This window comes from Rhinolophus ferrumequinum, chromosome 28, assembly GCF_004115265.2.
Source record: "Rhinolophus ferrumequinum isolate MPI-CBG mRhiFer1 chromosome 28, mRhiFer1_v1.p, whole genome shotgun sequence".
Taxonomy (NCBI): Eukaryota; Metazoa; Chordata; class Mammalia; order Chiroptera; family Rhinolophidae; genus Rhinolophus; species Rhinolophus ferrumequinum.
In genome coordinates, this window is record NC_046311.1 from 2,501,340 (window position 1) to 2,527,812 (window position 26,473).

The 26,473-nt window shown below is 46.4% G+C and overlaps 2 protein-coding genes across 3 annotated transcripts in view; both read right to left on the minus strand.

Moving 5' to 3' along the window:
- Window positions 1–325, minus strand: part of ADAMTSL3 (ADAMTS like 3) — a 187,217-nt gene extending 186,892 nt beyond the window's left edge. The window contains exon 1 of the mRNA XM_033100157.1: window positions 193–325. The gene's annotated coding sequence lies outside the window, so the exon portion shown is untranslated. The remainder of the gene's footprint in view (window positions 1–192) is intronic.
- Window positions 326–9,170: 8,845 nt separating this feature from the next.
- Window positions 9,171–26,473, minus strand: part of SH3GL3 (SH3 domain containing GRB2 like 3, endophilin A3) — a 60,705-nt gene continuing 43,402 nt past the window's right edge. For both annotated transcript variants that reach the window (XM_033099953.1, XM_033099954.1), the window contains 2 exons: window positions 26,018–26,139; window positions 9,171–9,820 (listed from right to left, as the gene is read on the minus strand). In XM_033099953.1, coding sequence (XP_032955844.1) covers window positions 9,615–9,820; window positions 26,018–26,139 — 328 coding nt within the window. In that variant the 3' untranslated portion in view covers window positions 9,171–9,614. The remainder of the gene's footprint in view (window positions 9,821–26,017; window positions 26,140–26,473) is intronic.

A 26,473-nucleotide genomic window follows, 5' to 3' on the forward strand; every position in this document is an offset into this window, starting at 1 on the left:
AATCCCCCAGAACCGCGCGGCCAGTTTGGGGTTCTTTTCCTATTGGCCACTCACTCACTGACACCTTTACTTTTCAAGTTGGAGTTGTCAGCGGCGCCTAACATGTCGCCAACCTCTCCGAGAGAGCAGGCTCCGGGTCTCACTCGGGGGGCAGAGCCTCGCCCGGCCCTGCGCCGCTCTCGGGGTACCCACCTGGCGCCGCACAAGCGTCTGGAACCTGCAGCCCTGGCGTCGCGCGCTGAGAGGCGGCGGCGGGGCGGCCCCGTCGGCACCTGGCGAGGAGTCGGGCCCCGGACCTTCCCCGACGCCGGCCTCCAGCCCGCCGCGCCGCCGCCGCGAAGTTAAATGGGGCCGGGACGGGCCGCCCCGCCTCTCCCGCCCCTCCGGGCGCGCGGCGCAGCGCTGGCCCCGGCCCAGGGCGGAGGGCGCGCGCCGCCACCTGCACCTCCCGGCAAGTGCACGGCGCGCCCAGGCGCCGCCCGCCCGCGCCCTCCGCCCGCGGTGGGGGCGTCGGCGCGCAGGGACCGTGAGGGGCCGGGGCCGGCCCTCCGAGCGCGCGGGGCCGCGGCGACGGCGAGACGCGGCTGGAACGCTCCTCCGCCCGCTTCCTGGAAGCCACTCCTCGCCCGGGCCGGCCGCCAGGCGTGGTGCCAGAGCCGGGATTGCCGACGCCGACACCGCCGCCGCCGGCAGGCGCGCTGGGGAAAGGCGGCCGCGCGCGAGCCAGCCGGGGCGCCCCGCCTCCGCCGGAGCCGGATTGGGGATGCCGCCCCCCCACCCCCATCGGCCTCCACCGCCCCTCTGGCCCGGGCGCCGACTCTGCGAAGTCAGGCCCAGCGGCCACACGGAGGTTTGCCCGGAACCGCTGGCTCGTGCCTGCGCTCAGGCGCGCCGGGCCAGGCATGACCGAAGTCGGAGACCAGTGCTCCTCCTGGCCTGCGCCGCCTCCCCTCCGGGCGCCCGGCACAGGCGCCGCAGGACTCCAGTGACCCCGCTGCCCGCCGGACATCTCGCTGCCAGGGAGCACAAGCGACCGAGCAGGGCCACCTATTAGCTGGGAACCTGGTGCCACTTCTTAGGAGCCGAGCTTGGGTAACAGCTCCAAAGCTGCCCCAATAATGGGGCGCCGAGGCCAGGGTTTGGGGTGGGAATGGTGCTGTCAGGGACCGGGGAATGCAGTGGACTTCCCATGGACTTCGGGAGGTGACTAGAACTAAGGCGAGATGTTTGTCCCTGGCCTTGGTCTAATCTCAGCGGTATAAAACCAAGGGCAGGGGGCCGGGGGGGCGTGTGGCAAGTCCGCTTTATGCCCCCACCCAAGTACCACAGTCAGCCTGTCCTTGGGGACCAAGTGTGTGCCAGCCACTGTGCCAACTTCCTTATGATCTCCCCTGATCTCCCCTGTGGCATGAGCTACTAGCATTCTTCCCACGTCACAGGTGTGGACGCTAAGGCTCAAGGACAAATAACTTGCTCGCAGCAAGCTGCACAGCCATGATTGGAGCCCATAACTTTTCTGAAGTTGCTCTCCTGCCTGTTTTGTGGCTGGCACATTCCAGGTGGTGGTAGAGCTTCAGAAAAAGGAGCAACCTGTCTGCCTTCCTCCTTACCGTCCCTTCCTCACTCTGGTGACTTCTCTGCCCAGGACCATGTCCTCACTCCATGCAGAACAGCTGGAATGTGGCAGGAAGTGAGCAGAGGACCGTCCCTGGGAAAGCCGGGAGGGTTGGGCTCAACCTGACCCAGCACACCGGTATACATTTGGGTCTCATTAGTCACCGTAAACCACTGAATTTGTGAACACAGGACCACTGCTCCTAGGGGAAATACAGGGTTCGGTTCCTGCCAGCCTCTGGTCACATTTTTACCAACCAATCAATACATCACCTTATTTTATGTGCACTTCTCTTCATAAACATCGTATTTAACCTATATTGTTGGTTCCCTAACCTTGAACTCACGGCCACCAGCAGAGCACCTCACGTCTGAAGGAAGCTCATCTAACACAGGTGTCTTACCTAACACAAGCATTTTCTCCAAAGGGTACATCGCAGCCTTCTGCTCAGGACCACCAGACAGCAGTGCAGCACTGCTCTCGGGGGCCCGTTTTAAACAGCAAGAGCACCAACACAAAAGACAAAAATGTGAAACGTGGCGCCACACAGACCTTGTTCCACCTTAACTGGAAACGTGCCTCTCAGGCAACTCCAAATTCTCACCCCTCATCAAATGACCATCAAAGGGCTGCACGTATTGATTTGGGGATGGCAAGTACATTTTAGCAAGCAGATGAATTCACAAATGTGGAATCTGCAATTAATGAGGGCCAACTGTATGCACTTCTCACATCAGCGAATCAGGAAAGGAATAAGGATAACATTTCAGAACACGTACCATGCACCCGGCACCGTTCCATGCACTTGTGTTAACTCAAGTTATCACACCAGCCTACGGGGTAGGTGTTCCTTTTATTCCATTTTACAAATGGGGGAGACTGATGTAGAAAAGTTTAACACACATGTTCTTAGCAACTAGAGTATACCACTGCTCACGTCACGCCTAAAACCAGTCCTGGCATGTCATGGAGTCTGTTGCAAAAAAATCACATGAATATTCAAGATGAAATGGAGAATTCAAAGAGATATTATGCTTCGCAGTGGCGGCTGCACTGAGCTGAGTTCCCAGCGCCTCCGATTCTGGAAGGCACTTCTGAGAAGGCCTCAGGAGTGGGAGATTAGTTGGGACCCTTCGAGCTACTCTACTCTAAGGTATGAACGGCTCAGCAGGAGTTCCTGTCTCTTTTTCCCTGGGCCACTTTTGCTTCCTGAGCCAGCCTCCCTCCCAGGAGTGCCCCACATTACACATGGAGGCCACGACGGAGCCTTTCTCCCCCACAGGTTCCATTTAGCATCAGGCCAGTCCCCTCAAGAAACAGTTGGCCAGGAGTGAAAGCAGAAGGGAAGACATCACCTGATGGAAGTGCCGCCTTCCTGCTCACCTAACAGGTCGAGCTATCCTGTGTGTGTGGCTAAGGCACCGTGAGTCAAGGGGACAGGCAGCCACGGAGGGCAGACTGCAGTCGGGAGGGCTGGCTGGGCCTCACGAGTCAGGTCCCAAGATTCCATCTAACTACCCCACGGGAACTCCCATTCACCGCTCTGCCCAAGTGCAGACACAAAGCCTTCCCTCTGCCCCCCCATCCTTCATCCCCTCCCCTGAGGCCTGGCCAAGATGTTTAAACACGCCATTGCAAAGGGATGGGGATAGAAATGCCAATCTGCACTGGTGCAGACCCCCACCCCATCCACCACCCCCAATGAGAACCCCCACCACCTGGGGCCAAGGGCAGTACCTTCCAACTGTGAGAGGGCTAAGAAACCAAATCCATTTCCTCCCTGAGACCCACCCTCTTGAATTCCTGGTTTCCATGACCTGTCTCATGGATCTGCCTCGTTCCTGCATGAGTTTCAGAGGTTCCTACCGACCCCATCCAGACAAGCACAACAGCGCAACCTTCGTATGCGATGCAGAGAGGCCCAGGGCAGGCACCGCTGGTGATGCTGGAGTTGGGGTCTGCATGTATTGTACCCTAAGAGAGCGCGGACGTCACTCCAGCCCCTCCGCCTGAGTTTGCTCTTGACACCGATTTGCTCCTGCTGGGCGCAGGACTCGTGAGGCCGCCTCTGGAAGCACATCCAAGACTGTTGCAGGCTTGGAGAAAGGGGCATGTGGCAGCAAATCCTGGAGACCTCACCGTTGACTGCAGTGCCTACAGCGGCTGCGTTCCCAGCCAAGGCCACCAGGAGACAACAGACTGGGAATGGGAGGGACAGTGTTAGGCGAGCGTGGTGTCTCGGGGTGCTAGACTGCCTGGCTAGTGCAGGGAAGGACAGGCAAGGGGCGGGCAAAGAGTGAGCCTGTGCCCCAGGGTGGGCTAGCCCTCTCTCAGTCCTCAGGGCCTGGAGCAGAAGCGACAGCATAGGTCTGGGATGTGGCTCCCACCAACACTCATTGCCTGCCCTGGAGTGGGGGCCTGGTGGAACCTCCTAGCGGCTCCCATAAGCCAAAGACAACGCCCTTAGTGAGAGAGGGGGTACCTGCCTATAAGGAAAAGTCTGGAGAGGGGTCCCCATCAACAGAATCGCCTGCACACGGCTTCTCGGGGATCCCCAGCCCCACATGGGAAACAGTGGGGCTCAGCTACTGGCGATGGCTTTCTGCCCGTCCAGAGTGGGGTCTTGCTTTGGAACATACATTTGCTTTCTAAAACGTGTTCCAAGTCTTCCTCTGGCTGCTCTCCTGTCTCTTAAGCAACAGTAGCCCTTGGGAGGAGGTGTGACGGGTGGTGGCCCTATGTGGTGAGGAACTCTGTGCTTTGGCACACATGCCCTCTTTCTTGGTTTCTCCAATGCCTCTGCACTGACATCCCCAGGAGTACCTCAGGGTGCCAATCCATGACTTCAAGTCAGGAGCTTGGAATTAGGGCTGCGGCGGCACCGGAGGTGTGAGCCAATCAAAATCTCTGTCAGGAGGGTGAGGGTAGTGTTGGACAGACTCTTTCTAGAAACTTCCAAGTCACTGGAGGTGGGGCGGGGCAGGGCAGGGCTAGAGTCCCCTGAAATGCTGGGAAGGAACAGAATAGGGATTTGGTGACCCTTCCCAGGACCCGCAAACTCCCCTGGCCCCAAACCCAAGGCCAATTCCTGTCTGGCCTCCACGCACGGCGAGGAAGACGTTGAACTGACCCGGTGTTGTGGGCATCTCACTCTGAGACGCGTGCACGTCCACACAGACTCGACTGTCGAGCACGGACAAAACACGTACTCTATGAAGAATGGATTTGCTCATGCCTTTGACCTCCCCTCACTCTGCCCTAGACCCTTATCTTCTTCCCCTCAGAGGCTAGTCAGGACATCCACCACCAATCGAGGCTTGGCCACAGCTGTGGGGGGGTTCTAGGCAAGTGACTTCACTTCTCTGAGCATCACCTTTCTCCATGACATTGTGAGAAGTCTAAAACTTAGAAAGTTCCAGTAGGTCCTTCCAGTGTAGCTTCTAAGACGGTTTTTATACTTTACTGGTACAGGACAGAACACAGCTCTACCCATCTCGCCACACTCAGCACAGAGAAAGCCTCTGAGCATCCAACCAACACGAGATCTAAACCCACGACACCGAAGCAAACACTTAGGTCTCACTCAAGACTACTGATTCATACTTTGCACACAGTTCTAACTTGTTCGTTCACCTACTTTTCAAGAGTAAATTAGAGGCTATAAATTCGAAAGAGTCAGAATGCCTGCTAAGAAAAGGCGTAAGGAGAGCATAAAGGTTCTACAGAAAAACCGTAAGCGGCACAAAGGAAGTTAAAACACACAGACACATACCATAGTCTGGTGCAGCTTTGTTCACCTCGGTGGGGCTTGAGAAGGTCACTGTCATTACATGGTACTGTGTTTATGTTTATCAATCCAGGTTACCTATGAACACATTTGTTCATTAGAGTCTGTCTATGGAGATAACAGAAATACAGCTACATTTCATGAACATATTCACTCAAAGGGTTAAATTTAAGAAAAAGAAAACACCACCAAGCAACATTTAGTCCTTTAACTATTCACTCTGAGCTTTCTGAAAAATTCACATCGAGAACTTCACCTCTGACCATGCTAGGAGACCAAGGTTTTATTCCAGAATCGATTCATCTGAGCAAGAAAAACAGAGAGCAAAGACCTCCACACACTGTGTTGTTTAAAAACGTGATCGCCGTTTCCTTGCAGATCGTCAAGACGGCTTGTGCACGCATGCATTTTCTGCAGGGCCACAGTGCTTGTCACTCACCTGCAGCACAAAACGAGACCCGCCTGTTTAGTCTGCTTCCCTGCGTGTTCCTGACTCTCTCCGCTTGGCAATATTTGGGTTGGAATCACCACAAAGGAATACTTGAAAAGTCTTTTTTCAACTATAAGTTCAATAAAAACATTTCTATGTATTAAGTTTTGCAAAACACACTTAACTCTAGGAGGGTTTGGACAGCCAATTAGGCATTTTTATCCCTTCTTTACCAAGACTCACGCAAAAACTGTTCTATGCATGAGTGTGAAGAACCGATTTTCCCCAGAGGCCACCGTCACATCTGGTCAGCTTTAGGCCTCAAGAACGATTCCGCTGGATGCAGTACAAAATGTATTAACTGAGACTCCTTTGTGCTAGGCGTGTACTAAATCCTGGGCATACAAGGGCACGGTAAGATGTGGCCCAGTGAGATACGGTGTGACAAATGATGGCCTAACCTGGCCCAAGTGCTAGTGGGGATAGAAGAAAATCGGTGGATTCGAGTTAGGAGAGGAGGAGGACTGATAAGACGTGGTGAATGATTTAAAGAGCAGAGTCCTGAGGAGAGACGAGTCAAAGCGAGTGCCCTGATATTTGACGTAGGCCAGGGGTGGTGGCACTCAGTGACATGCACTGACATGGGGTCCGTGAGAGGAGGGGTGCAGACTGGGTGGGACGGGGCCATCACGAGATGATGGCTTCACCTGGAACATTCTGAGCTGTGGGTGTAGAATCAGGGAGAAAACCTGGGCTGCAGATTGAGATTTGTGACTTGCAGCCATGGGAGTTGATGGTGTGGATAAAAACAACTGGCTGTCTATTCAATATTCAGCCTCTCTCCATATGTCTGTTTATCAGGAATTTCCAAATGCTCTGTAATATGCATGCGATATGTGTAACAGTCCCCATAAACAGTGCAAAGAGCAAAGGCTTCTGTCTTTTTCTCAAAAAAACAAAACCAAGAAGCAATGACTGAGAACCACTTTTGATTTCTACCTGTCTACACCACTTGCTCCTATGCTTCACGTCTCTGGCTGGACGGGTGTTTCCTAAGCTTTGGCCTTTGCTCTTCCACTGTGAACTTCGGCCTGAAAGACACAGCCCGAAATCCCTGAATCCTTCAAGGCAAAGCTTGACATTCAATCCTAGTCTGGGTCTCTGGTTTACCATCAAAGCAAGAGTGGGACTTCCTCCGCATTTCCCATGAAATTGCTAAATGCTACTTCATTACATAGGGGTTAGAGCAGTGTATTTTTGTTGTTTTTCAAAAACTAAGTACGAAACCAAAAGACTTCGTGAAACAAGTAGTGTCCCCAGATTTATGCACGGGGTCAGGAAAAGAGAGAATAAAATGTTCTTTGTTCTGCAAATTATAAATAAGGAAAATGAGAAGGAATTTTTGAAACACTGTTATTGACATGGAATTTCGAGTCAGGCAGAGACTTCTCATCCAAGACAATTTAAGTTCAAATGTTTTACTCAAACCACCCTGTTCCCCACTGAAATCACCAAACAGAGATGATAGAAATTTCTGCATTAATGCTGGAAACGGGGAAGGGAATTATCCCCGGGACCACTGAGACTCACGGGGTTGACACAGCGGTTGCCATGCCAACCACAGCCCCCATGATGAGGGAAGAGGGCTGTGTACTTTGAATGTCCTCCTTTGACCCAGCCAAGGAGACCACTCTGGACATAAATCATGTGACAAGCACAAGAGACAAGACAGTAACTTGCAAATACAGGTTTGCAATACTGCTTTCCCTCCTCTGCCTTCAAAGATGGAGCCGGAAATGTGCATTCTGACTTATCTGTTTGATCGCTTGTCTAATGCCTCAGTTTGTCAGGAGTGAGGGTGGGCGTGCCACTCACTGGAACCTCACAAAACTTCCACAGTCTGTCCTTGCCTAGTTTATCTCCTGATATCGGTAAAGGCACCAGCCCCTGTTCGTCTCAAGCACTGTTCTCAATCCTGGCTGTATCTTAGAATCACATCAGGGGCTTTAAAAAATTACCAAGCCCAGGCCTAACCCCAATCATTTAAATCAAAATGTAGGGCTGAGGGCCGGACATATTTTTTTTAAAGTTGTCCACAATTGAATGCACAGGAAGACCTGAGAACCTCTTATCTACACCATCTAAACTATCCTGCAACGTATCACCTCTCCTCTAGGTCCTCACAGAGCCTAACTCCCAAGACCAAGATATATGAGATGCAGTCATTTTTCCCAATGCAACAGAAGCCCCTTTTCTTTTTATCTGATAATAAAGCCCACCACATTTCTGTAGGCAACGCTGCCATGGAATTGCCAAGACTGACAAATACAACAAGTGTGTGTAGGGAGGAGGGCCACAGAGGGAATGTTAGTGCAGAAACGTCGTGCTATTTCTGGGTCAACCTGCCTTGGACCTGGAAGGAAAATTGATGTGTTTCATCCCAGCAGGGAAACATCCTAATGGTTGACAGGCCTACCTGACAAAACACAATAGAGGTAATAAAACTTATAGAAAATATTCAATTCGCGCGATGTCTGGACTGCTGAATACAGTAGCCATTCTGAAGTGGGCCTTAATAGAAACTATAGAAAGTTGTCACAGAGAAAAACAGAAGTGCCCACACACTAATATCCAAAGACACGTATCCTGGCCCCACTCTGAGCCTCTCCCACGTGCCACTTTAATCCCTGAATGCCCCTCTACCCCCGCCTGATTTTCCAGGTTCCTGCAAAATATGCCAGATGCTGGCATTTGAAGAGCCAACTGAGAAGTAAGACTAAAGATGAGACATGTGGAAACCAAAACATCACCTTAGTATTGGAGAAGGCAGCGCAGATCTGTGGGCCAGAGGCTGCCTCATTCTGAGCCCTCCATGCAGACGGACTACCCACCCAAGCCCTGAAGACCCCACAGCACCCTGGGTCTCACCCAGTGCAGGGTCTTTACGCACACAGCATAGCCAGGAGGTCAGAACACGTACTCTCTGCAGACAGGCCACGTCCTATGAGGAAGAGAGGAAGGCACTGGTTGACACATACTCCTCTCTCTAAACTCATGGATCAGACTGTCACTGCTGCTCCAGGAGGAAGTTAGAGAAGCCTGAGTTAGGCTGTTTTATAAATAAACTTGACAGTGCATGAAAGGGTTTTTCCATCCCCAAACTGGAAGGAGGCTGTGCCACGGCTGAGTCAGGTGGAAAGGGAAGGCTCACTCTCAGGCCTGCTGACGTGGTCAGGCGCAAACATGCTGGGACCCCCTGGTCAGTCATGGGGCAGAGGACGCATTTGCAGCTGGAAGACTGCACATCAAAATGAATTTCACATTAATAATAACCAAGGTCTTTTGCCAATACGGTGTGTCATATTTATTGCGCTATTCACAGGTCAGCTAAAACACGACGAAGGGAAAAGACCAGATGCCGTCAATCATGGGAAGATACTAAATATTCAGCATTTCTTCATTTTGAATTTTGCAGTGGACAATTCATTGACATACCTGCAACGGGTGCAATTTATTTTTAGCAATAAGAAGCACATCCATTAATTTAACCAACAGACTTTTAGGACAATAAGCAAAAAGGAAAACTATATTTTCACGTAGCTACGACAAGAAAATCATTTGTACAAATTAACTTGATATAAAATACATTAAAAAGGGAACACAACATACAAAAGTCATGAAGTTGGTCAAAGAGCAAGGATGTCACATACCACCACACGGAGAGAACACTGGTGTGAATTCATTTCAGTTACGAAAGTTTGTCCAGAGTGTGAGTTACACGTTTACTGAGGTAAAGGCACAATGACGTCAACATAATTAATGGGGAAGAATCCGGACTCCCCATGTAGCATTCCTTCATACCAGTTTTCATCTATCTGATTGGTTAATGTAATGATGTCCCCTTCTTTAAATCCTAGTTCTCCTTGGTTTTCTGGCTCAAAGTCATAGAGGCCACGGCAGCAGGGCTGGTCCAGGGGAACATTAAAACCTGTCCACGTCACATGGAGACAAAAAGCACAAATTAACATGACGCATTGTCCATGGAGAATCAGAAAGGTGGAGAGTTGGCGAGACCATGAACACGCCTCGGCTCCCTGGGGCTGGGCTGTGGCCTCTGCTCTCCTCATCTCTCCCAGCTGCCCATAATCAGACGGTGATGCCCCGCCACTGGCCTCTGGGGCCCAGGCTTTTCCCATCAGTCCTCTCAGCCAGAGAATTCTGGCCGAGTAAGTTTCTTTGCTACGCAGCTCTGCCTGGAACCCAAGGGACATACAGAATAACAAGGTCCAGCCCCTGCCCTCAGGAAATTTATAGTTTCTCTGTGGAGACCGGACAATACACGTGAAACCATTTAAAGGACAAAGCTGAGGTGGTGAATCACTAATTGCTCAAAAGCTCAGAGTAGGAAGCAGGAAAGACTTGGGTGGTGGGGGACATCTTTCCAGATCTGGTGAACAGAAGCTTGAATATTTAGACTAAACTCATGTCTTGGAGTTATTGTACTAACCCAGAGTTCTCAGAATAACATTTTTTTTAATAATTATTTTTTTATTTCGAAACTTAAACCATGGTCATGGTAAAAAAAAAAAAAAAAGACATATATGCAAAATTGAGAAAATTCAGCTGTAACCCACTAACCCAGAGATAACCAAGGTTGAATTAACATTTTGTCATAGAACCTTCCAGATATCCTTATGAATATATTTCTGTATGTATTCACATATAATTTTCACAAAAGAATCTTAACTATATACTTTATAGTGAACTTCTTTCCAGATTACACTTAACTATTGACCAGTTGTCAACGATATTACTAGAACATAATTTCTTTAATCAATCTATTGTTGGGTATTTAAAATCCTTCCTTCCTCCCTCTTCCCTTCTTCATTACTTCCTTTTTTTTCTTTTGTTTTCTCTTGGCGTTCATAGAGAACTCTGAAAACTATCCTAATATATGTATATTTACAAATGTGTACAATTAATTTCCTGAGGGTAAACGTCTAGAAGGGAACTTACTATTCACAGAACATAAATTTTCCCAAGACTTTTAACATTTACTATCAACTTATTTTTCTTTCATTCTTTATCTTAAAAGATTTCGGAGCCCCTATTATACTGTACATATTAACCCTTTATCTGCCATTTTGATACAAGCATGTTTCCCAGCTTATCGTCTGATTTTCTTCATTTTGTTTTTTAGAGTGTGTCCTGGGGACGGGGCAGGGAAGGGACTTCTGTTTTGTTTTGGCACATACAGAAATTTTAAACAGCATAAGCAGTCACTTTGATCAAACTTTTCATTCATGACTTCTCTTCCATGTTTGTACATACTCAACTAAGTTAATCTCAGTATTTTCTTAATTTAATTTTTTCACATGAAATTTTTTTCTTTTAATTCATGTGGATTGGCAAGCAAAGGTTTGTTTTTAATAATGTGTTAGCAGTTATCTCCGCACAGTTGATTAAATAACCCATTCTTTCTCCACTGATTTCAAACACTACTTTTATCTTTTTTTATACATTTAATTATCCTGCGCACTTGGATCTATTTTAGGGTTTTTCTATTTTGGTCCAGTGATCCATTTCAATAACTGTACTGTATCGTTTAAAATACTGTAGCTGTAAAATAATTGCTAACAACTACTAAAGCAAGTTCCTTATCATTACTCTTCTAACCCCAAATTTCCTATTCTCATGAAATCATTCAACACCGTAAACTTTAGTATCAGTTTATCGAGTTTCCCCCACAAAAATCTCATTTCTATTTTAACTGGATCCTATTTTTCGAGTCATAAGATTAATTTCATAAGAGTTTTTTAAGTGCATGGCCTTGATGAAACCACACTTATTTACGTGCTATACTTTGTATCCTATGGCTAGACTGAGTTTGTTACTATTTAAAAATGTATTTAAAAATGAAATTATTACTACTTCCTCTTGATTCCTGGTCAAGTTTTGGTATCAGACTACGTTAGCTGTGTCAAATAAACTCTTTTCTATTTTCTAAAATAGTCAACCTTGAAGATTTATAAAAAAAAAATGCCCCCCACAATCTAGGCCTATGGATTTCTGAACATATAGAATGCTTTCTAGGATAGGTTATGACAGTGACTTAGTATGTCTGGAAACCTGTGGTCACCCCACTCCAGCTCGCTATGGACCCCAAGGGGGACACGGGGCCTCAGTGGTTCCCAGGGTTCCAAACCACAGTGCAATCTGGGGAAGCATCGCTTCCCAAGAAACTGTTGACACCGGAATGGTATGTGGCACTCTTCCATGAACCTTCCTCCTTTTGAAGAGGAGGCAACAATTCCTCCACGAGGGGCTCCAGACCCCGGCCTGGAACCTGCCCTCTTGATGTCATCTCTTCCATGATCTATGACACTGCAAAGGGTTGCCAAGGCACTATCATACTGAGTGCAGGCCTAATTGTATACATTTTCCCTCCCATTTACTCTGTAAGCTACCTGCAGTGACTAAAATAAATACCACATGGCAAGCCTGCACTTATCCCAGCCACCGCCGACGTGTGCATAGGCGGGCATTCCCCCCACGCGCACACACGGAACAAATCAGGGGAAAGACATACCACTCGCTTCTCACTTCATTTATTCCAAGCAAGGGACCACGGCCACACTACGTACTTGGACTAAGAGCTGGAAAGCAACCAGGACTCCTATCACACTCCATCAGCGAAGGAACCTGAAACACGGCATCTCTCGCGAGACCGCTGAGCAGTGAGACCCCTGGACCGTTCCCTGCCTCGGGGAAGGCCCAGCACCCAGCTCTCCAGCTGCCTCTGTGCTGCCCAGCACCGAGCAGTTCTCACCAGTACAGGCACCGAGTAAATCCACACCCACCAGGGCTCCGGCTGGCTGTCCTGGGTACACAGGCAGCAGGACCCATATTCTGAAATATCATCCAATGCATTTGTCACATTGGGGCCCTCAACTCAAGTATCTGTGGCCTCCCTTACTTTAGGGAGAGGGTGGAACCTACACATGAGCAAAGCAGTCGATGTTAAGCATTTTAGCTCCAAAGTAATACCATTTCAGTTGTGAAAGGTTGTGGAAGCCAAGGCTTTCTGGCTTTTGTGCCAGAGCCAGATAGGCTTTTATAAGATGAGGGAGACGGAGAGGGAGAGAGGGGAGAGGGAGAGAGGGAGAGAGGGAGAGAAGGAGAGGGAGATCTATTCTGGGTTCCGAGGAACCAGAGCTTGAAGAACTCAGAGCATAGAGATTTGATTACAAGCTGTGGAGAGGGAAGGACTGTTTCCTGCCACCCAGAGGAGAGATGCAAGCTCTTCCTGGTGGTGGGGAAGGGGCCTGGAGCAGGAAAAAGGTGGGCGAGAAGGCTGAAATGGTCCCTGGATTCCACCCTGGGTCCCAGTGTCTGCGGCCCCACTTCCTCCTGGATCTCTGGGAGAAGGCGGGCTCCCAAGTGCTGTAGAGCAACATGGTGGGCTGAGCACAGTGGAGATTGTAGGTGGTATCAGCATGCAAGGGGGGGCGCGAGTGAGCCACCCTGGCTCCCCATGAACTAGAAACAAACCTTCTTGAGTCCCAGCAGGGAGGGAGGGCCGTTGGACCAGAGATGGCCGGGGGTGGGCTCAGAATAAAGAGATCTGGCACCTGAGGTGACAAGTGATCTCAGCTGCGGAAGCAGTTAGGACCCAGACAAGTCTCACCTGCCACCATGATACTCTATAAACTCCCCGTTGTACCCAGGCAACATCTTGGGGTGGAAAAGTGGGACGAGAGAACCTTTGAGGAAAACCCAACAGCCCTGACTAGGAATTTCAACTGAACTGGGCTTAAATCCTGAATTGACAAAGTAATAAATGGACAGTCTACACTTTCTATTGGAAGAAACTGAGTTACCTTGAAATGGCAAGATTACACTTTTTTCCACCATTAGAAGAAATGGAAAAAAGATTAGTTTTTTTTTTTTTTCCTTTTTTTTCTTTTTGGCCAACTGTAGAAATGGAAAAAAGATTAAGTTGTTTCCGCCATTGGTCTAAATGGAGGCTCATATGCAAGTTCAGTTCAGTTAAAGACAAATACAGTTTCTGCCCACCTAAGCGACTGTGTGAACTTTCCCTTCAACAAAAGATGAGTCAGTTGTCACCACGGACGGAGCCCCAAAGCCCAGGCAGAATCGGCTACATTCCCCAGTGGGGCCTTTCTAACTGGGTTAGAAAGACCGAACACGTGCAAGGTGCCTGAACGCCTAACTTCCCATGATCAGAAGAAGCCAGCACCTCTGCCAAAATCTTCCCATAAAAAAAGATGGGTCCTCCCCAGTGGACCACCTCCACCTCCATGCTCACTCGTGTTCGGTAGCTCACACCTGAAACTTCTGTGACTAGGTGCCCACGAACGAGCCCCTGGCTGGCTGACGTGGACGTGTGTGCCTTACGCAGAACAGACGGCTGAAACCCCAACCTCGTGCTGTCCAATGAGAAGTCTGCGTCCTTGCCTGGCCGAGGAGCTCATGTTTATTTTCTCTTACTCCTGAGACCTGGCTTCACGTAACATGAGAGCAGAGGTGGGGAAAACACCTTGTGAAAGCATTGACACAAAGATGATTTTAACAGAGAAAAGGGAGTTTCCCTGTTAAATATTTATTATTTGAGCTCTGTTCCACACCATTAGGAAAAAAGACGAAAGGGAACCCTAACACAAGAGGCCAGGTAGGAAAATCATGTTCTCCTCTTGGCAATAATATAGTCCAGTTTCTAACAATATTGGATCCCCTCTTATCTTTGCAGCAGGAAAATTCTTCAGAGTGCCCTTCCCCCATCTCACCTTTTCATCCCCTGAGTCCCTGATGCAAAAGGCCATTTGCACATACAGAAATGCTGAGCACATTTTATTCCGGTAGCAGCAGCCCCACCATTCTGGAGCCCCCGTCAGTTATGGGGATAAAATAATAACCCTTGGTTTTTAGTGTTTGCCACGTATCAGGACAATATTCTAAGCGCCTCAGAGATCTGGATTTAATTCTCCGAGGAGCCCTCTGATGAGGTACCGTTATTTCCCCCAACTTGATGGAATGGACACTACAGCACGCAGAGGCTCAAGCAATGAAGCAACAGTGACCTCATCGAGGTGGAGAGTCTGCACTCTTGGTCACTGTCACACACCCACTCTGAAAATCCCTCGCTTCAGAATAACCCCCTCACGATTTCTGAGCCCACACCAGCCAAGGGGGTGGTCCGTCAGCCGGGCTGGGAACGAGCCCGTGGGCCCTCAGCTTGGCATGCCCCAGGGAGCTCCCGGGCCCTAGAAAGTTCTCTGAGAGCGAGCGTTCTCCATCGAAATCCTTCCTGAGCCCTTGCCAGTGATGCTTGAGGGATATCATTCACGTAATGCACTCTCAGTCCGGCTTTCCTCAGCCTGAGCTCCTGCCTCAAAGTGAGGGGCTCAAGGCTTTAATTGAAAAACAAACAACAAAAACCCAAACCAGAAAAATGGTGCCCACTCCAGGGGTGGATTAGACACCCGAGAGGAGATGGAGTCTGATGGGACTGGCATCTCTGCAGCCTGCCCCTCTCATGTGCTCTCTCTTTTCCTCTCTCTCTCTCTCTCTCTGCCACATGCCAGGATCTGGGAATCTGTTCTCAAGGGCTGCCTTTCTATCCTGACCGGGAGGAGATGGAAGTGGAAGGAGTAGTCCGTGGGAGGGAGGCATCCTTCTTTCTATCGCACTAAAAATCACAGCTCTCTGTTGTGTTTGAATTTGAGTCATTCTCAGACCACCAAAGGAGCCCACTGCACTCCCTTACCTTGAAGCATTTGGTCAAAGCATCCCCACTGAAATGCAAACTAGACCCCCCCACACACACCTACTTTTTTGAGGGACAGAGGGGCAGAGAGAGAAGTAATTCACAGAACTTCTATCATCAGGAGTCCCTGTCAGGATATAGGAATGGCGTCCCACGGAAGAAGCTACTGACCTGCGGAGGACTCTTGTCTTTTAGTAAATGCCCCAGACTGCTGTGCCTTTTGAGGGTGTGTTCCTGCTTTTTATAGTCTTTCTCTTGCCTCCCTTGTAGCCACTGTTCCTGCTGTCAGTGGGCCTTCCTGAAGAGTCCCTCAGGCCTCTCTAATCTGCTGTCTCCAGTCTGCTGTAGGCTGGGAAATCAGATAACCGGTTATGTAACATTGACGGTAGCTGTATTGCGGACTCTTACTCAGTCGCAAGTACCATGCGTGCTCAGCACCGCTACTTTACAGGAGCGGATTTCATCCTTAGGATAACCCTGCATGGTCGGATGACAATTCCCATTCTGTCGATGACGAATTCGATAGCCAGAACCAGGTATGGAACCAGGGTTTGGGCCTCCCTCTGACTCCAACGCCCCCTTAACAGGAAGGACCGGAGGTGACACCCCTCTTGGCTGCGTGGGCTCATTTTCTGCTCACTTCCTGGTCTGTAATCCTGAAGTTCAGAAGTCTTTCCTTATTGCTGATGCCACCTCTGAGGCACTAGGGAGCAGAGAGGATGGTGCCAGTAACAGGAATGGGACCCAATGTCACCATGAGGCTTGACTGTCCCTGCACCATCTGACTAGAGAGTTAGTCTCTTAACACGTTGGGGCAAAAAAAAAAAAACAACAACTGGGACTTTCAAGTTTACTTCTGGTTCAGACTCATTCTTCATTACTTACTGAGTGGATACTCTGGGCTAATGCTCAGCTGAGTACACACCCTCTCTTTTGAATTAGAACCAGCAAATCCCGTTCAAGTATCCTTCAAAAGCCACTTCTTTTTTCCAACGTAAAATCTCAAACTCTTGTAGCAAAAATTTTCTTGAAGCTAACACATTCCCTTCAGATGACCCAGACAAAGGATCGGTGCATAATTCTGATAAACACCACAAAAACCATTTTGGTCAACATCTCTAACATAATATTTTTATAAAATAAGACTTTTGATCCTTGGGTTCTAGCTCTGCATTAGGTCACCTCTGGGTCATGATTTCCTTCTCAGCAAAATTTAAGTATTAATCTATGGCCAATGCATACTGTGGATTGAATGTCTGTGTCGCCGGAATTCACGTGTTGAAGCCCTGATCCCCAATCAATGGTGTTTGGAGGTTGAGCCTTTGAGATGCGTCAGGTCTTGCGGGCACAGCCCTCATGTGTGGGACAATGACACCATGTGAGGGCAAAGGAGAAGATAGCCACCTGCCAACCAGGTAGCAGGCCCGCACCAGACATTGAATCTCCTAGCATCTTGATTTTGAACTCCCCAGCCTCCAGAACTATAAGAAATAGAGGTTGGTTGTTTAAAGCCACTTAGTCCATGGCAGTCTGTTATAGCAGCCCAAGCAGGCTGACACAGGTAAGTAGTAAACTACTAAGTTAAGTTTAGTGAAAGTCTATGAACTATCTTTATAGCAAAAAAAACCCTCCATTTGCCCATAGGCATGATTTATTGAAATTACTTGTCAACTGAACTCAACCTTGACCTTATAACCAATCATGTTTAAAAATAAATGTATGTGATTTGTTTTAATCTGAATACCAATTCTCCAGAACTTACACAGGCTATAGGAAGTTTAACTAGTAAAGTCTGTGCCCTCCACTTTCCAAAGCCTTGACTTATACACAGTAAGTCCTTACTTAATGTCACGGACAGGTGCTGCAACTTTAAGAGAAATGACGTATTATGAAACCGATGTTATCATCGGCTACTTTTATAAACAAGAGGTGAGGTCCTACAACCTCTCATCGACGTTATAAAGAAATGATGTCAAACGAAAGGACGTTATTCAAGGACCTGCCATAGTGAGGTGACTTCTGCAGCTATGTCAGGAGCTGTGGCCCATTTATTTATCCTGGGAGGTGGCCCCTCTACCCCAGCCAGGTCCAGTGCTTGTGGGTTGCCTCTGCCAGTCTGTGTTAAGGGAAAGGAGGAAGACAAATGACAGCCTTAATCAGAGGTGGCTTCCTGGCCACTGCCATAGGGATCAACTTGCAGAGGGTGTTTTGTTTGGCTGGATCCTTGCTTTGTACAGTGTGGCTTAGTTGCCAATATTTAAAAATCAGGAGAATGCACCTAAATAGATGGTTTCTGGCTTCGCGTGAAAAAAATCCGAAAGGCTGGCTCTCCTGGACCCACATTCTCGGCAAGCAGCAGCTGCGCTGACAACGGTTGCCCACTTGGGATAGGGCAGCATTCTCTAGTTGGCTACAGACCCACCTCTCCCTGGCACGCTCCTGCCTTGGAGTCTGGTGTGTCAGCCATTTGTCACTGGCCTTGCACTGTTTTCTTACACTTTCCTATGTCTCTCGTTCCCAAAATCTGGCAGTAGGGTTTGCACCTGAGGCCACATCCACTGGACAACCCCAATGGGTGTCACTAAGAAAGTTCTCTGCAGTTGGGTACATAGCTGCCCTGTGTGTAATCCCTGGAAACAACAGACTTCTGTGCCTTTTTCTTTAAAACATAATTATATATGTAACAGTACTTAATAATTAGGTGACAGTATTTTAAATTTTAGCTTAAAGACCAAACATATTACTATCATACGATACATAGTAAGATTTTTAAATATGCATTTGAGAGAATATGATCATATCACCATTTCAGCCAAGTAGTATTAAAATGCCCACAACTAAGTTAGAAGTTACGTCTTACAGGCTTTTCAAAAACTCTTTTGACAGACTACTTAGAAAGAGCCCAGGAAACCATTCCTTGCAGTGAGAAAACCGGTCGCTCTAAAGCGTCCTTCAGATTAAAAAATAAGAAAAAGTTCTAGTCCCCTTTTCCCAGATCAATAGCTACCAATAAACAATAATAATCATAGCTCACCTGGTTTTTTTTTGAGTATTTTTTAAATATACAAAATAGAAAATGTTCAACCTGTGCACTTTTCAAATTTCTAAGACTGCTAAGTACTTATAAATAATAAATATTGCAGCCACAGAATTTAGAGCTGGAAAAGAACCCTGAAATGTAGTCCAATCACTTCATTTACGGACATATTCCAATCAGTCCAGAGACATCAAGAAATTTACTCAAAGTCACACAGCGAGTAAGTGCCAGCATTTGAACTACTACATTGAGGGACTGCCATTTCTTTGTCTATATTTCTCTCTTGTCAATAACTCTGACTCTAAACCACCACTGATAATATACAGAAATGCATTGGGAAGAGGAGGACAGCAGAAAAAACAAAAACCAACAACAACAAAAAGAGGAAAAAGGAGTGGGAAGGAAAGAAGAGAAAAGAAATAACCCCCTGACTGAGCAATCACCATTGCCACTGCTCTCTGAAATTTTAATTTCCTCTTTGGAAATTTAGGTTAAAAAAAATGCATATATGCCTATCTGCAAAGTTCTTGTCTTTTTTAATTTTCAAACTTCACACTTTACTTTTAAATACATGTTTATTTTCTAATGTAATCCTAGAGATTTTGCTCCAATGAGGGGAACGACTTAGGCTCTCGACATTATTTCCGATACTTCCAGCCCCCTTAGAAGTATCAAGAAATTTATAAAAGTCTCTTTTATACATAAAGGGAGCTAGAATGTCTTAATATAGCCATTTGAGAGATTTATTTTGCCTCGCTCTGCAACGCCTCTGCAACGGGCCTGTAGCAGACATTTGGAACCCACATTTGCTCGCTAACCTCAGCCTCTCATATTTTTAAAGTGGATCCTAGCTTGGAGCCTATTAACCCTTAGTTGTGATTATAGAAAGTGGTACCCTCTTTAAGAACTTCAGTGGAAAAAAAAAGATCTTCATAAATAAATGAGCTGATAAAAAATGTGAAATATACTCTGTCCTCCAGTCTTTAAATTTCTAATTCACTAAGGGACAACTTGGGGCCTGATAAAAACGGCCCTGGGTAGGGAAAACACTTGAGCAGAGATCACCGGTTCCTGTGTGATTTCTTTCAAAACCAATGGTTTTGGGGGAACTACCTAGGCACACATTTCAGTGCAAGGACTTTTCTTGGCCTCCTTTTCTTTTGGGGGACTCAGGGACAACATGCACTGATGAAGTGTCATGACCCCAAACTCACAGGCTTGGACGGGTGGTGGTTCCTGCTAGCCAGAGCCTACACTTGGATTTTGTCTGCAATCCATCATTTCAAGATGTGATTTCCACTCCCCGCCCCCCTTCTCCATTTTTGGCTCATTCTGTTTGTTCTCTTAAGTACCTAGAAATGATATTATCAAAGATTCCATCTCAGTCTCACAATGGATTCTGCCTAATTGACCTACGTCCTTTCATCTCCCCCCTTTTTTTTTTCTTTAGAAAGAAGAAATGATGAAGAAAATGTTCTTGGAATTCATTTCTGGCAAAGTCCTGTGAGCTTTGCTTTAAATTGTTAGTGAAATGCTTGACATTTTTCCTTCACTTTATAAACATTATGTGCAAATCATTCAGAATCCTAATGGAAAGTAATTTCCCATTAATGTAGGCTATAAAATGCCATTTTCTTCTGAAACCGTGCCTTAGAAACAAACAGTACAGGACCCCTTTACACTCACAAATTCCACCCACAAATCAAGGAAGCCTGATGCTGGAGTGTTAAGAGTTGGGGACTAAAGCTACCTCCAAGGGCAGTTTAGGGGAGGCAGCCGAGGACATTTCAGAGGCACAGGCCCATCCGTGTCAGACAGTGGCCGAAAGTGGAGTTTGCAGCAGTGAGGATCTAGTTACTGGACCCTGAGCTTCTTCAAAGCCATCTTTCGCACATCTGTGATCTCTGGCTGACCGTCACCCTTCCAACAACTGAATCTGCCTGGGGACTGAGCTACTGGCCAAGAAAGAGGGGACAAAGCACTGACATGCACAGTGCTGGAGGAAGCCAAAGAACTCACTGTCCTGTCAGGGTTTTCTCCTTCCAAGTCAGACGCGTACAACAGACTCCCTTGGCGACCCCTTGCCAGCCATGGATTCCCTGTGACCAAGAATCTTGGAAATAAATTCATTCCTCAGGCTCTTGACCACTGTATAGCACCCCCCCGCCCCCCAGTATTCCTTCTGAATGAAATACTACGAACTGCCAAGAAGGTCGGGTACCCAGCTCTGCTACTTATTGGCTCTCTGTGACCTTGAGAAAATCGCAACCCCTTGAATCTCCACTTACTCATCTGTTAACATGGGAATCATAATAGTACTAGAAATGTTTGCGAACCATTGAGTACATTACCTGCCTCACAGTAAGTACTCAGTAAGTGTGACTGCTATATTATTATTTATCACAGTCATTTTATATTATCATCATTTCTTTGCAGTATTGCTATGAGAATGAAATGAGTTGTGTGTATAAAGCATCAAATAACGATACCCGGCATATTTTCGACACTCAAATGCAACGTCCTTATGCCCTTGAGGGATATTTTACTTAAAATATCCTGTCATTTTTATGGAGTGCAGCACTCTCCATACCACCAGTCTGAGGGGTCAAACTTAGTATTCCTGTGGCAGATGGAGACCCTTCATCAAAGGAAGCAGATGAGAACACGGTGTGTTGGGTGCGTGACCTGACATCCTATTTCCAAGAACTCCCCTGATTTGGATGCAGGCCAGAAGGCAGAGAAAGTGGGTAGGGATAGGGCCCTGGGGTTCTGGGGTCTGCTGCTTCTGCTTCATTCAGATAGAAGATACTGAGGGAGACGGAGGCTGGGCTTGGACTCATTTTCAAAGTTTTGAGTTAGTTTGCTGACATCCAGCTTCTTTCTAAACCGAAATTTTGAAGTGGCTTACAATAATATTCAGAATAAAGTTTTCCCAGGCCAGAAATAGAAAAGCCATAAAACCTAGGGAAACAATGTATTGTCATCCAAATAAAAATTTTTGAGAGAAAGAGGGGGTCACTATTAGAAACTGTACGAAATGGGGCTGTCCCAAGCAAACTAGGGTGCAGGTCACCGTCGTCCAAGGGGAAGAGGGACACAGACGCCAGCTGCTGTCATCTGCATGGCTGCTGTACCTAAACATCACATGTGACATGGAGTTTCCTGGGGGCCAGGGGACTAGAATCGGGTCCACCATTTCTTTAAAGAAGGAAGTATACTTGTTCTTTGAGAGCTACCAATTTCCCCGTTATTAAATACATTTTTTGTTTATTCAAATATTCTTATTGAAATACAACGTAAAGAATAGCATGACAAGAAGAAAAATACTGCCCATAAATCCTACCACTTAGCCTGTGGTACATACAGCTAGATTCACAGAGTTGTAATCATAGGATGGTTACAACTTTGTGTCTTGCTTCTCTACTTAATATCATACTATAAACACTGCTATGTTTCTACATAATTTCCATATTAATAACTTTAAATAGCTGTATAACATCCCACCTGGTATAGCATTATCTACTTAACCATTACCTACGATTAACAAATACATATAAATAAATATTGGTCATAAGGTTGTTCCCACCTCTAATTTTTTGTTTCCCGAGATTGCTACAACAGATGGAGGATTACGTTTTTGCTGAAATTATTTCTTGACACTACATTTTCAGGAATGAAGCCTCGGAGAGTGTATAAACATTCTGATTCATTTTCACAGGTGCTGCTAAGCTGATTTCCCAATGAGTGAACCCAGAGGTGAGTCAACTGTGGTTTATGGATCCCAGCCATGCCCACTCATGTCCAAACTGCCCGTGGCTGCTTTTCCACTGAAACAACAGAGCAGAGCAGCTGCAAGAGCCCACAGAGCCCACAGAGCTTAAAGCATTCGATATTCAGCCGTCTGCAGAAAAAGCGTGCCCTAACGTGGGAATGCACACGGTACCACATTCTAACAGAAATGAACTGTGTGGGAATCTAGACAGGTCAGTGGGTGACAGGACAGACATTTCTTCCACAACAAATTTGGAGTAGGTGTGGTAGAAACTGCAAACTGGCCATCCAATGTCACCCCACCCTTCCTTTCTTCCATAGTAACAGATCCGTAGGATGTGGCTCCCCAGGTCCCTGTGACCCCAGCCTGTGCAGCGTGATGAAGTCATGACTGAGCTTTTCCAGCAGGATGGAAGTGGAAGTGACCTGAGCCACTTTAGGCTCATTTCCTTAAGAAGGTATCTCGGGACCTGAACTTCCATTCTTAATTTCTGTCTCTTTGAACCATTGTTTTCTCGAGTCTCTGTGGAACAGTTGCTACCATTTCCCTAATGAATGCAGAAACTGGTTCCAGAAGTGGGGTGTTGTCAAAGTGAAACCTAAAATTAGAGGGACTGACGCCACAGCCAGCCAAGCAGTGATAAAGAAGAAACAGAAAAAAACGGGCGTGAAAGACTGGCGACTCTTGTTAGGGCATGGCAAACCATTTGGTAAAACTTTGCCAGTGATGCCTTGGAAAGCAAACCACATACCAGTAAGCTCTAAAGAAAAGCTGGATAAACAGAATGTTAGCGTGCGTTAGCTCGTCCTTGGTGCATCCAGCAGGTCATTACCAAAAAGATAAGAACTGCCCAGTTGCAAGCAAAAATAAAAGATAAAGAGAAAAATCAGAGGTTGGGTCCCAGCACATTAGAACAGCTAACGGCTTCTATGTCCCCAAAGATAAGCAGGCTGCTACCCCAAGTCTTCCTCAGAGACCTCTCCAAGGCAAACAAATGCACCCAGAGCTGCAGAGGAGATTAAATCCAAGGGGTTGATTGCCCTTCCACTCCCGTCTGCTGTCTCAGACAACCTCAAGGTAGCCTCCATAAGTTAAGAGAGGGAAGTAAGGGTCCCTCAAGAAAGGAAAGAAAGAAAGCGGTCTGAAGTGCTGGGTCTAAGAAAGAGCCTGCATTACACACTCAAGCGACTGGAGAACTTCTGTTACCCAAGAGGAACCGGAAAGGTTCCAGGGCCTGCCCATGTCTTCATCTGAAAGTCCATGCGACTACATTTAAAACAGCAGCAGGAAGGGGGAAAAGGCATTCTAAGAGTCTTGCATGATCAGAGTGATGGTGACACAATGAGTATTTATTTAACAATAATAGTGACTGTAAGTAAATTGGGAGGGTAGGGAAGAAGTATATGGGAGATTGAATGATAAGGGGCTAAAGACTCTTCTCCCAGGTCAGGAATTTAGATATTATCCAAAACCGAAAAATCAGGAAATAGCAATATAAGCCTATTATTTAGAACAATGGAGCTAAACAAATAGCAAGACGAGTTTACAGTGAGAGTAGGAAACAAAGATTGGAAGAGGAGTAGAAGGGGAGAGTGCTGTTTTTCATGAAAACCTCATAGTACCATTTTTGTTTTAAAACTATATACCGTGTTTCCCCGAAAATAAGACGTAGCTAGACCATCAGCTCTAATGCGTCTTTTGGAGCAAAAATTAATATAAGACCCTCTATTATTTTACTATAATATAAGAATGGGTCTTTAATATAATGTAATATAATATAATATAATATAACATCAGACTGGGTCTAATATTAATTTTTGCTCCAAAAGATGCATTAGAGCTGATGGTCCAGCTACGTCTTATTTTCAGGGAAACACAGTATACATATTACTCCAATCATTTTTATTTTAATTGGAAAAATAAAACGTAAAGAATAGCACTCGTGTTGGAAGAAAAGTCAGACTGCACAGCTTATGTGGCAGTGTGTGTTATGGAGAAGCAATTTCAAATCCATGGGCAAAGTAGGTGAACTTCGACTGAAGTTTCCTACTTCCACAAAAACTAACTCCAAGTGGATCATGGACTGAAATGTAAAATGTGTAAGTGTAAAACTCTTGGGAACAAACATGGGAGGAAAGCTTCAGGATCTAGGGCTAGGCAAAGAATTCTCAGACTTCGCACCAAAAGCATGATCTTAAAAGGAACAAATTGATAAATCGGACTTCATCAAAATTAAAAACCTTTGATCTGTCAATGCTATAAAAAGATTAAAGAGAATCTATACAGTGAAAGAAAATATTTGTAAACCACATAAATGTCAAAGGACTTGTATTTGGAATATATAAAGAATGGTAAAAAGTCAACAACAAAGTGGAGGAAAAAAACTATCAATCTCCCCATATATAAAGAATTCTTATGACTCAATAGGAAAAAGTAAACAACCCAAAGGAAAAAAAATGAATCGATTATATGACCAGATAATTCAGACATGAGAAAACACAAAAGGCAAATTAAATATAGAAAGAACGTTCAACCTCACTAGTTATTGAAGAAAGGCAAATTAAGACTGAATACCATTTTTTAGCCATGCATGCTTGGCAAAAATTGAACTCCAGTGACATGGGTTTGAGGAAGCAGGTTTTACTACATTAACTAGCCTCTGGGAGGGTAATTTGTCAATATCCACTTCCGTTTAAAATTTGCATTCACTCTCACTCAGCAATTTCATTTCAAGAAAGACTTGCCCATTGGCATATATAGAGCATTTTATAGATATAGGATATTCCTTTTAACAAATAACTAGAAACAACTTTCATGTCCATTAAAAGGGAAATGTACATAGAATGGAAAACTATGAAGCCATTTATGAAAATAGTGGGAAGATCTACTTGTATATGTATGACAAGGGACTAACTCCAAGAAACAGTGATACATTTACAAAAGCAAGCTAGAACAATACAACTACTATGATCTTGTATTTGAAAAGCATAAGATAACCTAAAACAGTGTGACTAAAGCACACACACACACACACACACACACACAAATAGATATGACAGTGTTCATACCAAATTATTAATAGTGGCCACTTGTACGAAGGGGGCTGGAGTGGAATGGGTGACCCCAGGAAACCACAGTGTTATTTATACCACTTGAATGCTGTTCTCAGTTTGATCATTTTATTCACAAATATGTTTGCCATTTGTCTAATTAAAAAATGATACAGCACTTAAGACAGTGCCTTGCATGCAGCAGGTGCTGTAAATGCCAGTTAAAACTGTAAAAAATTGGTACAATATTTTGAGACAGTTGAAAACGTTAAGTTTAAAGAACAGTGTGGCATGATGGTCCTATGGCCAAGATGTCACCCATTAGAAGGCAAGGAGCGACGGAATTCTTCCTGGTGCTGGTTTTCAAAAATGTGATGTAAGTACCCAAAACCAGGAAGCAGGAAAAAGGGCGTTCTTGGGGAAATACAAGGGATTCGCCAAACAACCAAAAAAGAAATTCCTGCATTTCAGGAAGAAATACACTGAATTCTAAGAGCCCGACCGCAGGGCACACCTAGCACACAAAATGGTCCTCTCACCTGTCGGCTTGGCTGACAAGGTGGCTGATGAGGTGGTGGGCATCCCATTGAGTTCACTGGGGCTCCTTTTTAGGGGTCGTGGCTTGTATTCTCGTTTGGGCAGCATGGACGCAGCCGATATTCTGTAACACATGTGAAGATGAGTCAGACATCTGAGGAGGCAGCACAGCCGCCCACACACACTGACTCTGCCGTAATGAGCCTTCAAACTCCAGGGACAGGCAGTGATCACGAAGAGGGTGACTCTGACACACTGATTCTCGAGTAGCCCAAAGTGACAGAGGCCATATCCCAAATGTAGTGTTTCAACTGTGGGTTTGTAAAGTGTTTCTCTCATCAAGTCTCTGAGGCATCTAGCAATGCCAGGGACACACTAGGCACTCGACGACGTGAGCTGCCCTGATTCCTTCTCCTCACACGGAGGCGGGATGTGAAAACGTGCCCGTGTCAGCTCCA